General features: G+C 44.3%; 1 protein-coding gene and 1 long non-coding RNA gene across 16 annotated transcripts in view; one reads left to right on the forward strand and one right to left on the reverse strand.

Moving 5' to 3' along the window:
* Positions 1-7065, forward strand: part of PIP4K2A (phosphatidylinositol-5-phosphate 4-kinase type 2 alpha) — a 186428-nt gene extending 179363 nt beyond the window's left edge. For 2 of the 6 annotated variants that reach the window (XM_086334478.1, XM_086334481.1), the window contains 3 exons: positions 670-910; positions 2331-2434; positions 4860-7065. In XM_086334478.1, the coding sequence (XP_086190604.1) occupies positions 670-910; positions 2331-2434; positions 4860-4940 (426 nt within the window). In that variant the 3' untranslated portion in view covers positions 4941-7065. The other 4 variants (XM_086334479.1, XM_086334480.1, XM_086334477.1 and 1 more) reach the window with 3 other exon arrangements.
* The window catches only part of LOC147361070 (uncharacterized), a 52730-nt gene that overhangs the window by 28733 nt on the left and 6047 nt on the right, over positions 1-17950 (reverse strand). The gene's annotated exons all lie outside the window — the stretch shown is intronic.

The following is a 17950-nucleotide window of genomic DNA, read 5'->3' on the forward strand; positions in this document are numbered from 1 at the left end:
TGGGGGCAAGGGGAACAGGCCAGAGAGAGCTCCTGGATAAAAGGGCATGGGAGGGGGCGACGGAGGAGCCTCCCCAGCTCCCGCTTCCATCAGGACACCCCCAAGCAGGAATGAAGGAGGGTGTTGTTCACAAGAGCAGTGACAGAGGCATTTGCTGGTTGATTGGGACATTGGTGCTTTTACTTATTTGTGATGGACAGCATAATACTCAGCTTCACTGAGTGCTGTTTCCAAGTGCTTTCACAAGCCAGATCTGAGAGGCTCCCCTGGCAGCGACGTGGGAGGTCCCTGGGTTCCCCATTAAGCCAGTCTTCATCGTTGGGAGAAATCTTTTCTTCCCTGTGTCCTCCTTGCCAGTCGTGCTCTCTGCACTTTGGTGCAGTCATTGATGTGATGCACACATCCTTCTCAGCTTCCAGCCCTGCAGTTCAGGGAAGCGGTCCTGGCTCTGAGCCAGCCCCGAGTGGGAGGCTGCAGCTCTGCCCGAGAAGCTGCCTGGGAGGAGACTGCCCCATTCGAGAGGCTCCTGGCCGCTCTACAGGAAGTCCTCTTCTCGCCTCTGCCACCCCAGGGCTCACAGCCTTCTATGTGTGCTTCTGTGAGCTTGCCGTCTTTAAATCTGGGGCTGTATTTAAGGCATAAACGATCGTGTCATTTCCGCCCCTCCAGTTTCTTGCCCAGCTGAAGCTCATGGACTACAGCCTGTTGGTGGGAATCCACGACGTGGAGAGAGCCGAGCAGGAGGAGGTGGAGTGTGAGGAGGACGGAGAGGAGGAGGGAGAGAGCGATGGCGCCCACCCTGTGGGGACCCCTCCCGACAGCCCTGGGAACACGCTCAACAGCTCGCCACCCTTGGCTCCGGGCGAGTTTGATCCAAACATTGATGTCTACGGGATTAAATGCCATGAAAGTAAGTGGCGATACCATCCACTTTTTTTTTTTACCATTGGTTTGATTTTTTTTTTTTTGCACTGTTAGTCTACTGGTAAACATGAACCCAGTTAAAAGCATGCTGTCCTGTAAGACTCCTTCTCAAAAGTCCTAATCAATTGATTCCGGGACAGAGTATATTAAAGGTAATTGTAATCTCTGGTTTTGAAATGCAATGTGATGAAATCCTTGAATTGTGGGATGTTGAGGGAACAGGTGAAACCACACAGCAGTGTGTTCTGTGTATATAACACCCATATGCATCTGCTTGTGTAAATGTCCGTACCACATATAAGAAATATTTTTAAACACTTTTTTTCTTAGCCAACTCTCTTTTATGTGGATCGCAAATCACAAGTCTGTCCTGAGCTAGCCACATACAAGGTCCACGCCAGACCTCCTATGGACACTGTGTAGGGCAGGTATCCTTCCTTCTCAAGAAAGGAAGCTGAAGCTAGCCCAGGTGTGGGAAGAACATCTCCAATTTGCTGCTGCGTATCTGTCCTCTGCTCTTCCCCCATTAAGGGGTCTGTGGCTCGCTCTTCACGAAAGTGAGATTGATTTTAATCCTCAATAGCCGGGTGATTGGATATTTATAGGAATATTACATGCTATGGTAGCTACTTATACATGAAAAAATTTGAGATAAACGCAGGCCTCTGGGGTTTTTTTTAGTAATAAAAATTAGTGGTTCAGCATTGTTAAAAAAAAAACAAAAAAAACATGTCATGGCAAAACAGCCAGGTTGAGTTTGAGTTCTGCTTTTTATTTTGCTCACCAAAATGGTTTCTTCAACACAGAAAATTAGAGTCAAGTATACCTGAACAACAGTTCATAATTGAAACAGCAGCTTATTTGTGGAAATATGTAGAAGACGGGTATTGTAGATGACGTATGCCTTTATCCAGTTCTCATACTAGAGCCAATGAGCATTAGGAACAGTTACAGGTAACAGTAGAAAGTGTAAGCATATTTACTTCAATTGGGTTAGCCAAAAAGTTAGTTCAGATTTTTCCATAGCATCTCATGGAAAAACCGGAATGAACTTTTTGGCCAACCCAATTCTTGTTTTAAACAGTATTTCTTTAAAAAGCACTTTTCTTTATACCAAAGTAATATACAATCACTAAAGAAAGTGCAGATTAATAAAAAACATACAGTCTCACCCTTGGACCTCTGCTGGTAATATCCTGAGGTTACATTCTTTTTTACTTTTTAAATTGAGAGAGAATTGGGAACAGAAAGTTAAGCTGTTTCTTGGGGATGCACAAGACTTTCTCACAGCCCCTGCTGCCTTTGTTTTCAGACCTTGAACCCCTCACCCCTCCCCCACAGCAGCGCAAACTGTCCCAGGCGTTGTCACCATCTGTCCCACAATCCTGTCTCCCATCCCTTTGCAGATTCGCCTCGGAAGGAGGTGTACTTTATGGCAATTATTGACATTCTGACTCATTATGATGCGAAAAAGAAAGCTGCCCACGCTGCAAAAACTGTTAAACATGGCGTAAGTATCTCCGTTTGGTTTCCCTCTCTGCTCCCTGCTTCCTGTCGTGCAGGGGCCAGCACAGGTCCACTCCTTTCCTGGGAGCTGCCCAGTCCCTTCCATGGCTCGAGGTCTCTGCAAGGGCTGCACTCCAACGCAGAGTCAGAGCTCCCAAGGCCTCTGGCAAGTCACTTAGACCCTGCATGGCTCTTCTGTTACCCACTGGGGTTATTAACAGACACACGCATCATGAGAATATTACACAAATTATTTGTTTGAAAAATGCTTCAAAGACTAAAGCGCTGAATGACGACAGCTGTTTTAATATGAAGTGCTTAGAACTGAAGCACTTAGTCTCTGCTTAAGATGCTTCTAAGATACACAGTATCTCTTTCCACACAGTGGACTGTATTTTTTTCTATTACAGAAGATTTTTGGGTGCAAGATCAAAGTTTAGTGATACGAGTCCCTCGCTTTTATTGTCCTTACCCAGAATTCTCACTGTTCCCGGCATACGTTAACTTGTGGAATCCCATGACAAGCCTTGATAAGGATAACTAGTGTGCTCCTTATCAGGTGAAGGAGCTGAGGATGAGCATTTACGGAGTAACTTGCCAGGATCAGGTCACTAGGCAGGGTAGAGAGGAGTGCTCCCCAGGACCCAGCCCCAGCCCCCAATAAACCAGTGAGGCCCATTTGCCGGTTGTACTTCACCAGTTGTGAATCCCCACTGGGCCTGCGTTGTAGGACTCCATTTGGCTTTCCAGGTGTGCTGAGAAGGCCGCAGAGCCCACCACACGCAGATGGACTTGTGCTCTAACTCGTTCACACTGCCCCAGTGTGGAGTCAACCAAGATCCACCAGAACATCAACATCTTTTTCTTTATTTTAAAATCAAACAGGCTGTCATTCCAGCGATGGAACCAGCCCAACACCATATCCCATTTGCCACAGAAATGTTTCCGTCACATTGCCAACTAGTTACGGTGTTCCAGCTTTGTGCAGTGCCCAAACCAGGACCTCGCCCTACCCTTGAACACACGGGAAATCCTCTGTCAGAGAGGAGGGTACACAGCAGTTCTCACACAAGGGTGGGCACTGCAGCCTTCTGAGAACCATTTTAAAGTCTGTGCCAGCCAGATGCACCAGCCCTTCCCCAGATTCTGAGTCCAGTTCAGGAGGCTAGTGGGGGAGGTTGACTCTGAAAGGCTCTGGTAACTCCGATGCTCATCTCTGGTTGAAAAGCCTGGCTGTATTGCAGGGACGGAACTGGGCCCGAGTCCCTACCTCACCTCTCCAGTTGTGTGACCTGGAGGAAACGCCCTGGTGCCCCAGTTCCCCCAGCTGCTGACAGGGCCCTAACGCCTTGCTGATGAGGCTTTGTGGTGAGTGGAGAGAGGCTCTGTTTGTTCCCAGCCTTCCTTAAACCTGTATGATATTCTAGACCAGGTGAAACTGGAAATGTGCCAGGGCAAACACGGCTCCACATGTGCCTCCCCTGCACGTCACCAGCTCAGCTCCATGGTATGGCACCCAGCCTAAAATCGGGTGCAGTTTGCAAGAGCAAGACATTACTCTCTGCAAAGGAACGTTGTGTCAACCTGCTGCTGGGAACCATTCTCTGCCTTCAAAACCCGGGCTCCTCCGTGGAGATCCCGGCGGCCCAGGCCAGGCATGGAAATTACAGCTTCCTCTGTGAGCTGCTGGTATCAAAATAGCACCTGGTGACTTGGTAAAAACGCTGGTCCTGCCCTTTGCAGCTCTGAAAGCTGGCCAGTAACTACCGAGGGTCTTCTGGTCTGCACTGTGCTCGTCACAGGAAACCCCGCTGAGCCTCTTCAAGGGGTGGCTTCCCAGCGCCAGGCAGGCCTCTGAACGGGGACAGTGGCACCCCTGTGCCTGCGCTGCGAGGACCAGCCCTGGCCCCTCAGGGCAAGTGCATCACAGCTGATGCCACCCCTGCCACTGCGGCTCCTTACTGCTGAGCACCCAGCCGCTTTTTTGGTCCTAAAAAATGAACACGGCCCTTGTGTCCTTGTCATCGGAGTTTCCCTTTGGCCAGACGTTGCTGTTTGTGTCATTCTCAAGGTGTCTCCCATCTGCTCTCCTGAGAAACAGAAGTGTTGTCCCCGTGGCTTCTGAATGGAGGCCACACAGACGCCACATTTGACAGGAACATCTCAAACGTGGTTGATTTTTTTTTGGTGGCAGCAGTCACAATGTATATGACACCAGCCTCTGTTTTTCCTGAGACTGCCTCATTTTCACACCCAGATTCTTAAGTCTTGGTTATTCAGACCCATATCCAAGATATTCTGAGTTACGAGTAGAGGCTGCACAGGTTTGAAAGTGACTGGCTTCATATTCAGCTGCAGTGGAAGCTGCTGTCGGTGCTGATCAAGTAGTTCTAACAGTATCGCTGTTCCTCTTCTCCCACACTGCCCAGGCTGGCGCGGAGATCTCCACCGTGAACCCAGAACAGTATTCCAAGCGCTTTTTGGACTTTATTGGCCACATCTTGACGTAACGTCCTGCACAACTGTGGATGGACGTGAGCACGGGAAGGATAGAGGTGGCTTCAGCGCAGGAAAAACGAACACCAAACTCCGTGAAGCACACCTCCTCGTTTACATCTTCAGGCCAAGATGACTGACTTGGGGGCTACTCGCTTTAATGGCTACCTGATATTTCCCAGCATCATTCTAGCTATTTCTGACGTGTGTGTGTCTGTGCGTGTGTGCATCTTAAAAATTGATTGATTAATGGACACTGACCAGCTTTGGTTAGTGTGTGTTTGGGGTAACAAACCTCTGATTCCAGCTGTGGACAAATGAATGAATGAGTGAGTGAGTGAGTGAGTGAACAAACCCAAGAGGGGGGAGGGGGAGAAGGCAATGCATGTCAGACCAACCAGGTTGGCACCACACGATAAACTGTGGATCAGTTTATTTTCTGGAGTTGAAAGATGTGAGACAGTATTCGTAATAATAATGAAGATAATAATAATGATGATAATAATAATGATGGTGATTAAGAGGGAAAAAAAAAACTTACTGCAGATGTTACACTTCTACCACGCACGCTGACACTCCTTAATAGTTGTACCTGGGCGCTGGACGAAGGAGGCTGGCGTCTCCCGCGCCTCCTGGTTTGGGTGTCGGGACTCCCCGTGTCCCGACAGGCGCCCCTCCTCCAGCAAGAAGCTGATGCCCCTAGTGACTCTCTCTGTACATTTTCACCTCAGTAAATATGTCCAGGAAAACTGCTTACTTCTCTTTTCTTGCCTGGAGCTTCTTCACTGATAACACTCTTTCGTTGCAATACAGCAATTAATGCTACAAAATAAAAATAAAAGCTTATCTGCAAAGTGCATAGTTTTGGGCAATGGTATCTCCATCTCCCATGGTGGGAAGGTGAGCAAAGCATTTAGAACTCTCAATTCTCCTGCTCAACAGTGGTATTTTGTTATAAATTTGCCCTTTAACTGAAATCCTCAATATTACTGTTTACATTATTAGGAAAACAGGGATATTTTTGAATCTAAAAATTTAATGTACAGCACGTGATTTTTGAAGTTTACATGTAAAGTCATTTTACAGTGTAGGTGAAATAATGTTTGTCATATTTTGAAATGTATCCTGCAGTCACGTTTTGGAGTGAATGTTTTATTCAAAGTACCAGGTAGACAGTCTTTTACAGTTAAAGGAAAAGGGTTGTTTTCCTCCAGATGTACATTATCAGTCTAATGATTTTTTTATTTTTAAAGAAAATGTTTAACCCAGATCTGGTTATGTAAGTTCATTGCCCTAAACTGTGCTGACTGTGTCTAATCAAGTTATAAATTTCCAACATCGATCATGTATTTACCAACTTCCTGGCATTTTCTGAAAGGTGTCAAGCTAAAATATTAGACTTGCTTAGGAATACGTTATCAACTTATACACTGTGCTAAAGCTGTGCCTTTGAAATTCTTTGTTTAAAATGTGAGATGATTTTTGTAGGCAGGTTCAGGAAAGAAGAAAAAAATCCACCCTTTAATAATCACTTGCAACTCAACACACAGTCCCGCCACACTGCCTCTTCCAGTAACTTTACTTCAGGGCTTATCAAGTCTGCAACTGTGCCCAAAGTATATAGGTTTACTTCAGAAAATACGAGGTGACGGCAGCTGGAATCTGGGGGGCAAGGCCATTCTACCCCATCTACTGACTTCACTCAGAATTGTTATCCTCAGCAGACGACGTTGACAGCACTGTGATCTGACTGTCCAAATCTATATTTCTTGTGTCTAATTGAAATGGTGATTTAATATGCCCCCACCCCCACCCCGCCATTCATTCTGGCATTGAGTCCCTTTCAGTGCTCTGAAGTTAGGCTGCAGTTTCTTTAATCCAGGATTACAAATGTGAGACCCTGAAGTAAAGAGAAGGTACCCACACATTATTTGAGTAACTGTTCCTTTGTGGCCCATCTGTGTATGCTTTTAGAAGTTTACAAAATGCTTTATTTTTGTCTGTAACAGTCTGTGTCATCCATCCTGTTATCAAATCTTCGGACAGAGTGAGGAAGTTTGCCTTGTATCTTCTAGTGCTAACAGTACACTCCAGTTACGAGCCGGGCTTTACAAAATAAAGCACTTTGATGACTCACAAGGTGCAGTCTTCGTGCTTCTCTCTCAATTGTGTGTCTCTTTATTGCAAACAAAATTTAAATACTCAGTACTAAGAGTGTCTTTAGCTGATCCTGAAGAAGACTAAAATTGAATCTTTTCACAAACAGAAGCTTTGCCTTCAACCTGTGAACTATTTCACTAGTAAATAACAGAAACGCGCCATGACACACATGGCAAAATTGGCTTGTTGAAAGATGGGCAGAGAAAGGAACCTCTTCAGTGAATACCCTTTAAAGTTACACACTTTTATTCTTTATATCTACCAACCATAGTTCTGTGGCTCACTCAGCATTTTTTGAGACTTTACTGGAATGCCATTGGTGGCTTCTAGAAAGCTAGAAGGCTTTTTAAAGCATTCCCTTGTCATTGTGCCAGGTGAGCAAACACAGTTAAGCTAGAGTAGCACTTGTTTTGAAAATGTGTGATGGTTCTAATGGGAGAGATGTCAGGGGATCATTTGAGCATCACGCACTTTTCACATCTGCTGTGTGCACGCTGCTTCTCATGGAACATCAGCTGAAAACAGAAGACTGCACCCCAATTAACTGCACCGGTAGGAACATGCCAGGCATACCCTCACATGATGAGGGTGAGCTCAACATGCTGGGGGCACACGGGCCAGGGCCTGCTGACCTCACCTCACTCTCCTTCCCTTACTTTCAACAACCCAGCAGCTGCAGCCCTTCTGATGCCCACTACCCATGACCACAGGCATCCTCCATGTATTTTTCAAGATAATGTGCCGCATTTATTGTAGTATTTATGTATTTCCTGACCATTTAGTATGTAAAACTGTGCTACTGTTTGTATTGATAGGCTCCTTTTTCACCAGTGTATCAGTAATGACACTTTTGGGTGTTGTGCCCCCAATCTCATTATTCCCATGAGCTCTGTGGTTTTTACTGTGTGATTTTGCACAGAGCAGGGATTTTTAGGAACGTATATGCTACATTACAGCAGAGCTGACTGTGGTCAGCAGGGAGCTTAAATTCCATTTTCTTTGTGGAACAGAGACATTCATTTTCATTTTGGTTATTTAATTTCATGGGCAGAATGCACATTAGTCCCAGAAAATTGGTTATTGCTAATTCACAGAAAGACCAGAGTTGGTCTGAAGCATGAATCCTTCGTGCAGCACTTTTGGAAATAGTGGGTAAGGTTAAATGCAGGAGATTAGCAACTGTATGTAATAATAATGAAGTGGTAATGCATATAATATATAAGTGTATACAACGAAGTAGGGGAGTGGGAAGAAGGCAAGGCTGAGAGGTTCAAGTCCAGAGTTCTTAGCATCTGTGGACTTGAGGCCCCAGGACCGCTGCACACGGCCTCTCCAGAAGTTCTGTAATCAGCGCAAAAACAATGGTTACAGTGCGTGTTGTGCGTGTGTACAGCCTTCCAGCTCTCAAAATCACGCCCTGTCTCTTCCTCTCTCCCTATTTCAAACAGCACTTTATTCAGCTCCAGTCATGTGACTGCTATGTTAAAAACAGAAAAGTTACCCTCTGAAGGGCAGAAACCTGCTGCTCCTTTTGGAGTCCCATACACAAGCGTTACCCAACTCCCCTCCTCACACACAACTGGCATGGCCCTGTAACCAGCCTGGCACAGTGAAGTGACCCAGAAGACCGGCGGAGTGTCTGGAAAAATCGAGTTGACAGGTTCTCCTGAGTGATTATTCAAAGTTCCTTCATAAACGGAAACCCCATCATCTAAACCAAATGTCCTTCAGGAGTTCAGTCCTGTTTTTGTGATTCTATGAAAAATCCTGCCAAAGGGCTGTTAACATGCCATAGTCAGTGATTTTCCCACTCTTAAACACTTGTATTTAGTTCAATTTCATAAGAGAGGGGCAAAGGTTAGAATTTCTCCAAAGCCACTGTGAGATGTCTGTGTTTTATAGAATCCTACCCGTGCTGCTGGGGGAGGGGTCCCAGAAGAGCAAACCTTGGCCCGGAGAAACAAAGGGGCTTGTCCAAGGTCATGTGACAGTTCATGGCAAAGCCAGGGCTGGGGCCTGGCTCTGGCAACTCGGCTGAAAGCTGAAAGCATGAGTGAGGGACCTGGTACCCCTGGGGCTCAACCTCACAGCCACTCCTCCGTCAAACTTCTTGACCCATCTGTTCTGCTGCTTCTGGAAAGGCCTGCTGGGTATGCACCCTCCAGAATTTTAGAGCAAATGATCCACATATTTCATTTTATGAGAGTCAACCTATATTATTCCATTTTCCTATCATTTCCTCCTAGTTCTACAGCATTTTATATTGTCAATAGACTTTTTAAATCAAAGGATCTCACTAGAAAATATAAAAATATCCCTAGGCTACTGAATGGCAGTCTCTGCATCTATAACTTAAATGCTTCCCAGGTGCTTCTGATGAATGGTCCCCATTTGGAAAACACTGTCTTAAGCGATCAACCCCTCCCACTAAACTGAGCATGAATTTTAAATATTTTTCATAACATGCTTCCCTCCCGCCTCCTTCCTACCTCTCCTCTTCCCCCTTTTTCCGTTCCTGTAATATATGAACAAGGCAGCTTCTTACTGATCAGAGCAGCAGTCCACCAACCACAGCCTAAGGGTCAAATCCAGGCCACCACATGACTTTTATAAATAAAATTTTATTGAAACACAGCCACGCCCATTCATTCACATATTTGCCATATTTCCATTCACAAATCATGGTGGCAGTTTGTAGAGTTGTGATTAAGACTGATGACCTACTAGGCCTAAAATGTTACTATGTAGCCCTTTTTAAGAAAGTTCACTGACCCCTGAAAGAGAGCCTCATTTCAGTATCACAAAGTAGTTTCTGCAATGGACTTCAGGATTGCTGTTTTATCTACAGAAAGCTTTCACCTCCCATCTGGAGACAATGAGATTTCTTTCATTCTTTTACTAAAAGCTGTGATCACTGCCCTTGGTTTTTACTGAAGGCACACAAATTAAAGAAAGTAGGGAAAACCACTAGACCATTCAGTTCAGTTCAATTGCTCAGTCGGGTCCAACTCTACGACCCCATGAAACGCAGCACTCCAGGCCTCCCTGTCCATCACCAACTCCCGGAGTTCACCCAAACTCATGTCCATCAAGTCAGTGATGCCATCCAGCCATCCCATCCTCTGTCATCCCTTTCTCCTCCTGCCCCCAGTCCCTCCAGCATCAGGGTCTTTTCCAATGAGTCAACTCTTCTCATGAGGTGGCCAAAGTACTGGAGTTTCAGCTTCAACATCAGTCCTTCCAATGAACACCCAGGACTGATCTCCTTTAGAATGGACAGGTTTGATCTCCTTGTAGTCCAAGGGACTCTTAGGAGTTTTCTCCAACACCACAGTCCAAAAGCATCAATTCTTCGGTGCTAAGCTTTCTTCACAGTCCAACTCTCACATCCATACATGACCACTGGAAAAACCATAGCCTTGACTAGACGGACCTTTGTTGGCAAAGTAATGTCTCTGCTTTTTAATATGCTGTCTAGGTTGGTCATAACTTTCCTTCCAAGGAGCAAGCGTCTTTTAACTTCATGGCTGCAGTCACCATCTGCAGTGATTTTGGAGCCCCAAAAAATAAAGTCTGAAACTGTTTCCCCATCTATTTCCCATGAAGTGATGGGACCAGATGCCATGATCTTCGTTTTCTGAATGTTGAGTTTTAAGCCAACTTTTTCACTCTCCTCTTTCACCTTCATCAAGAGGCTCTTTAGTTCTTCACTTTCTGCCATAAGGGTGGTGTCATCTGCATATCTGAGGTTATTGATATTTCTCCTGGCAATCTTGATTCCAGCTTGTGCTTCATCCAGCCCAGCATTTCTCATCATGTATTCTACATTTAAGTTAAATAAGCAGGGTGACAATATACAGCCTTGATGTACTCCTTTTCCTATTTGGAACCAGTCTGTTGTTCCATGTCCAGTTCTAACTATTGCTGCCTGACCTGCGTACAGGTTTCTCAAGAGGCAGAGAAACCATTCTTTCAGAATTTTCCAGTTTATTGTGATCCAGTCAAAGGCTTTGGCATAGTCAAGAAAGCAGAAATAGATGCTTTTCTGGAACTCTCTTGCTTTTTTGATGATCCAGTGGATGTTGGCCATTTGATCTTCGGTTCCTCTGCCTTTTCTAAAACCAGCTTGAATGTCAGGAAGTTCACGGTTCATGAACTGCTGAAGCCTGGCTTGGAGAATTTTGAGCATTACTTTACTAGCGTGTGAGATGAGTGCAATTGTGCGTTACTTTGAGCATTCTTTGGCATTGCCTTTCTTTGGGATTGGAATGAAAACTGACCTTTTCCAGTCCTGTGGCCACTGCTGAGTTTTCCAAATTTGCTGGCATAGTGAGTGTAGCACTTTCACAGCATCATCTTTCAGGACTGAAATAGCTCAACTGCTATTCCATTACCTCCACTAGCTTTGTTCGTAGTGATGCTTTCTAAGGCCCACTTGACTTCACATCCCAGAATGTCTGGCTCTAGGTGAGTGATCACACCATTGTGATTATCTGGGTCATGAAGATCTTTTTTGTACAGTTTTTCTGTGTGTTCTTGCTTCTGCTTCTGTTAGGTCCATACCATTTCTGTCCTTTATCGAGCCCATCTTTGCATGAAATGTTCCCTTGGTATCTCTAATTTTCTTGAAGAGATCTCTAGTCTTTCCCATTCTGTTGTTTTCCTCTATTTCTTTGCATTCATCGCTGAGGAAGGCTTTCTTATCTCTTCTTGCTATTCTTTGGAACTCTGCATTCAGATGCTTATATCTTTCCTTTTTTCCTATGCTTTTCACTTCCCTTCTTTTCACAGCTATTTATAAGGTCTCCTCAGACAGCCATTTTGTTTTTTTGCATTTCTTTTCCATGGGGATGGTTTTGATCCCTGTCTCCTATACAATGTCACAAACCTCCATCCACAGTTCATCAGGAACTCTATCTATTCAATCTATTCCCTTAATTTCTCACTTCCACTGTATAATCATAAGGGATTTGATTTAGGTCATACCTGAATGGTCTACTGGTTTTCCCTACTTTCTTCACATTAAGTCTGAATTTGGCAATAAGGAGTTCATGATCTGAACCATAGTCAGATCCCGGTCTTGTTTTCGCTGACTGTATAGAGCTTCTCCATCTTTGGTTGGAAAGAACATAATCAATCTGAAATCGGTCTTGACCATCTGGTGATGTCCATGTATAGAGTCTTATGTTGTTGGAAGAGGGTGTTTGCTATGATCAGTGCATTCTCTTGGCAAAACTCTATTAGCATTTGCCCTGCTTCATTCCGTACTCCAAGGCCAAATTTGCCTGTTACTCCAGGTGTTTCTTGACTTCCTACTTTTGCATTCCAGCCCCCTATAATGAAAAGGACATCTTTTTGGGGTGTTAGTTCTAAAAGGTCTTGTAAGTCTTCATAGAACCATTCAACTTCAGCTTCTTCAGCATTACTGGTTGGGTCATAGGCTTGGATACCGTGATATTAAATGGTTTGCCTTGGAAACGAATGGAGATCATTCTGTTATTTTTGAGATTGCATCCAAGTACTGCATTTCAAACTCTTTTGTTGACCATGATGGCTACTCCATTTCTTCTAAGGGAGTTCTGCCCACAGTAACTCAATGAAACTAAGCCATGCCGTGTGGGGCTACCCAAGACGGATGGGACATGGTGGAGAAGTCTGACAAAATGTGGTCCGCTGGAGAAGGGAATGGCAAACCACTTCAGTATTCTTGCCTTGAGAACCCCATGAACAGTATGAAAAGGCAAAATGATAGGATACTGAAAGAGGAACTCCCCAGGTTGGTAAGCACCCAATATGCTACTGGAGATCAGTGGAGAAATAACTCCAAAAAGAATGAAGGGATGGAGCCAAAGCAAAAACAATACCCAGTTGTAGATGTGACTGGTGATAGAAGGTCCGATGCTGTAAAGAGCAATATTGTATAGGAACCTGGAATGTTAGGTCCATGAATCAAGGCAAATTGGAAGTGGTCAAACAGGAGATGGCAAGAGTGCACGCCAACATTCTAGGAATCAAGGAACTAAAATGGACTGGAATGGGTGAATTTAACTCAGATGACCATTATATCTACTACTGTGGGCAGGAATCCCTTAGAAGAAATGGAGTAGCCATCATGGTCAACAAGAGAGTCTGAAATGCAGACCATTCAGGTATGACTTAAATCAAATCCCTTACGATTATACAGTGGAAGTGAGAAATAGATTTAAGGGACTAGATCTGATAGAGTGCCTGATGAACTATGGACAGAGGTTCGTGACATTGTACAGGAGACAGGGATCAAGACCATCCCCAAGAAAAAGAAATGCAAAAAAGGTAATACGGCTGTCTAAGAAGGCCTTACAAATAGCTGTGAAAGGAAGAGAAGTGAAAAGCAAAGGATAAAAGGAAAGATATACTCATTTGAATGCAGAGAATAGCAAGGAGAGATAAGAATACCTTCCTCAGTAATCTGGAGAAGGCAATGGCAAGCCACTCCAGTACTCCTGCCTGAAAAATCCCATGGACAGAAGAGTAGGGTAGGCTACAGTCCATGGGGTCGCTATGAGTCAGACACAACTTCACTTTCACTTTTCACTTTTACCCACTGGAGAAGGAAATGGCAACCCACTCCAGTATCCTTGCTTGGAGAATCCCAGGGACGGGGAAGCCTGGTGGGCCGCTGTCTATGGGGTCCCACAGAGTTGGACATGACTGAAGTCACCCTGTTTATTTAACTTATATGCAGAGTACATCATGAGAAATGCCGGGCTGGAAGAAGCACAAGCTGGAATCAAGACTGCCGGGAGAATATCAATAACCTCAGATATGCAGATGACACCACCCTTATGGCAGAAAGTGAAGAGGAACTAAAAAGCCTCTTGATGAAGGTGAAAGAGGAGAATGAAAAAGTTGACTTAAAATTCAACATTCAGAAAACGAAGATCATGGCATCTGGTCCCATCACTTCATGGGAAATAGATGGGGAAACAGTGGAAACAGTGTCAGACTTTATTTTGGGGGGCTCCAAAATCACTGCAGATGGTGACTGCAGCCATGAAATTAAAAGTCCCTTACTCCTTGGAAGGAAAGTTATGACCAACCTAGATAGCATATTCAAAAGCAGAGACATTACTTTGCCAACATAGGTCCGTCTAGTCAAGGCTATGGTTTTTCCTGTGGTCATGTATGGATGTGAGAGTTGGACTGTGAAGAAGGCTGAATGCTGAAGAATTGATGCTTTTGAACTGTGGTGTTGGAGAAGACTCTTGAGAGTCCCTTGGACTGCAAGGAGATCCAACCAGTCTATTCTGAAGGAGATCAGCCCTGGGATTTCTTTGGAAGGAATGATGCTAAAGTGGAAACTCCAGTACTTTGGCCACCTCATGCAAAGAGTTGACTCATTGGAAAAGACTCTGATGCTGGGAGGGATTGGGGGCAGGAGGAGAAGGGGACAACAGAGGATGAGATGGCTGGACGGCATCACTGACTCGATGGATGTGAGTCTGAGTGAACTCCGGGAGTTGGTGATTGTCAGGGAGGCCTGGCGTGCTGCAATTTACGGGGGTTGCAAAGAGTCGGACACAACTGGGTGACTGAACTGAAATGAACTGAAGTGACTTAGTAGCAGCAGCAGCAGCAGCCTCAGTCATCATTGCAAAGAAATAGAGGAAAACAATAGAATGGGAAAGACTAGAGATCTCTTCAAGAAAATTAGAGATACCAAGGGAACATTTCATGCAAAGATGGGCTCGATAAAGGACAGAAATGGTATGGACCTAACAGAAGCAGAAAATATTAAGAAGAGGTGGCAAGAATACACAGAAGAACCATACAAAAAAGATCGTCATGACCCAGATAATCACGATGGTGTGATCACTCACCTAGAGCCAGACATCCTGGAATGTGAAGTCAAGTGGGCCTTAGGAAGCATCACTATGAGCAAAACTAGTGGAGCTGATGGAATTCCAGTTGAGCTATTTCAAATCCTGAAAGATGATGCTGTGAAAGTGCTGCACTCAATATGCCAGCAAATTTGGAAAACTCAGCAGTGGCCACAGGACTGGAAAAGGTCAGTTTTCATTCCAATCCCAAAGAAAGGCAATGCCAAAGAACGCTCAAAGTAACACACAATTGCACTCATTTCACACACTAGTAAAGTAATGCTCAAAATTCTCCAAGCCATGCTTCAGCAATACGTGAACTGTGAATTTCCAGATGTTCGAGCTGGTTTTAGAAAAGGCAGAGGAACCAGAGATCAAATGGCCAACATCAACTGGATCATCGAAAAAGCAAGAGAGTTCCAGAAAAACATCTATTTCTGCTTTCTTGACTATGCCAAAGCCTTTGACTGTGTGGATCACAAGAAACTGTGGAAAATTCTGAAGGAGATGGGAATACCAGACCACCTGACCTGCCTCTTGAGAAACCTGTACGCAGCTCAGAAAGCAACAGTTAGAACAGGACATGGAACAACAGACTGGTTCCAAAAAGGAAAAGGAGTACGTCAAGGCTGTATATTGTCACCCTGCTTATTTAATTTAAATGCAAAGTACATCATGAGAAACACTGGGCTGGATGAAGCACAAGCTGGAATCAAGATTGCCAGGAGAATATCAATAACCTCAGATATGCAGATGACACCACCCTTATGGCAGAAAGTGAAGAAGAACTAAAGAGCCTCTTGATAAAAGTGAAAGGGAAGAGTGAAAAAGTTGGCTTAACGCTCAACATTCAGAAAACGAAGATCATGGCATCTGGTCCCATCACTTCATGGGAAATAGATGGGGAAACAGTGTCAGACTTTATTTTGGGGGGCTCCAAAATCACTGCAGATGGTGACTGCAGCCATGAAATTAAAAGACGCTTGCTCCTTGGAAGGAAAGTTATGACCAACCTAGACAGCATATTAAAAAGCAGAGACATTACTTTGCCAACAAAGGTCTGTCTAGTCAAGGCTATGGTTTTTCCAGTAGTCATTTATGGATATGGGAGTGGACTATAAAGAAAGCTTAGCACCGAAGAATTGATGCTTTTGAACTGTGCTGTTGGAGAAGACTCTTAGAGTCCCTTGGACTGCAAGGAGATCCAACCAATCCATCCTAAAGGAGATCAGTCCTGAATGTTCATTGGAAGGACTGATGTTCAAGCTGAAACTCCAATACTTTGGCCACCTGATGTGAAGAGCTGATTCATTTGAAAAGACCCTGATTCTGGGAAAGACTGAAGGGAGGAGAAGGGGATGACAGAGGATGAGATGGTTAGATGGCATCACCAAATCAATGGACATAAGTCTGGGTAAACTCCAGGAGTTGGTGATGGACAGGGAGGCCTGGCATGCTGCAGTACATGGGGTCGCAAAGAATGGACATGACTCAGTGACTGAACTGACTGACTGATACTGCATTCTGACTTTGTTTTTTAGTAAATTGCTGTGGTTATTTAAACTAACATCACAGTTACCGGTGGAGCTGAGAAACCCATTTATAAAAGGGTTATAACTTTAAGTCATTCAATCAGTTTGTTAAAGTCTTGTGAAAAAAGAGGCCTAAGTTCTTCAACATACGTGATATTTTCATAAAAAACAACTTTAATATCTGTATATATACTTAAAAGTGTTTTTTGGTCTCATACAGTATTAGATAAAGGTTCTGTGGCAACAAATATGTGCTATTTTTACTTAATTTTACTAAACCTGATAGTACTCAATTATAAGAATTTGGTTGGACTCTGTTTACCTAATTGTTTTTTCCCCTTAAGCTTCTTGGTGGCTTGGGGTAAGTTCCTTAAATGACCTCAGATAGTTTCCCCCAAAATTCCAGAAAGGATCTTCTTCTTGCTTTGGTTGTACTTATACAGGATTTGACCAGACAAAATAAGGGAGTTTTCCGTTTCAATTCTAATAAATGAACCCATGGGCTTCCCTGGTAGCTCAACGGTAAAGAACCCACCTGCCAATGCAGGATATGCAGATTCAATAACTGGGCTGGGAAGATTCCCTGGAGAAGGAAATGAAAACCCACTCCAGCATTCTTGCCTGGGAAATCCCACAGACAGAGGGTCCTGGCAGGCTCCATTCCATGGAGTCGCAAAGAATCAGACACAACATATTTAACTTATACACAGAAAACACCTTGTGAAATGCCGGACAGGATAAATCACAAGCTGGATTCAAGAGTGCTGAGAGAAATATCAACAACCTCTAGATATGCAGATGATATCACTCTGATGGCAGAAAAAGAAGAGGAACTAAAGAGCTTCTTGATGAGGGTGAAAGAGGAGAGTGAAAGAGCTGGCTTGAAACTCAACATTCAAAAAACTAAGATCATGGCATCCGGTTCCACCACTTCATGGCAAATAGATGCAGAAACAATGCAAAAGTGAGAGACTTTATTTCCTTGGGCTCCAAAATCACTGCAGATGGTGACTACAGCCATGAAATTAAAAGACACTTTCTTCTTGGAAGAAAAGCTATCACAAACCTAGACAACATTTTAAAAAGCAGAGACATTACTTTGCTGACAAAGATCTGCCTCGTCAAAGCTATGGTTTTTCCAGTGGTCATATACAGATGTGAGAGATGGACTATAAAGAAGGCTGAATGCTGAAGAACTGATGCCTTCAAAATTTGGTGCTGTAGAAGACTCTTGAGAGTTCCTTGGTCCGCAAGGAGATAAAATCAGTCAATCCTAAGGAAATCAACCCTGAATATTCATTGGCAGGACTGTTGCTGAAGCTCCAATACTATGGCCACCTGATGTGACGAGCTGACTCATTGGAAAAGACCCTGATGCTGGGAAAGATTGAAGGCAAAAGGAGAAGTGGACAGCAGAGGATCAGATGGTTAGATAGCATGACCAACCCAATGGACAGGAATTTGAGCAAACTC

This window comes from Bos grunniens, chromosome 13, assembly GCF_055505025.1.
Source record: "Bos grunniens cultivar Pamir isolate PY7600 chromosome 13, Bosgru_T2T1.0, whole genome shotgun sequence".
Taxonomy (NCBI): domain Eukaryota; kingdom Metazoa; phylum Chordata; class Mammalia; order Artiodactyla; family Bovidae; genus Bos; species Bos grunniens.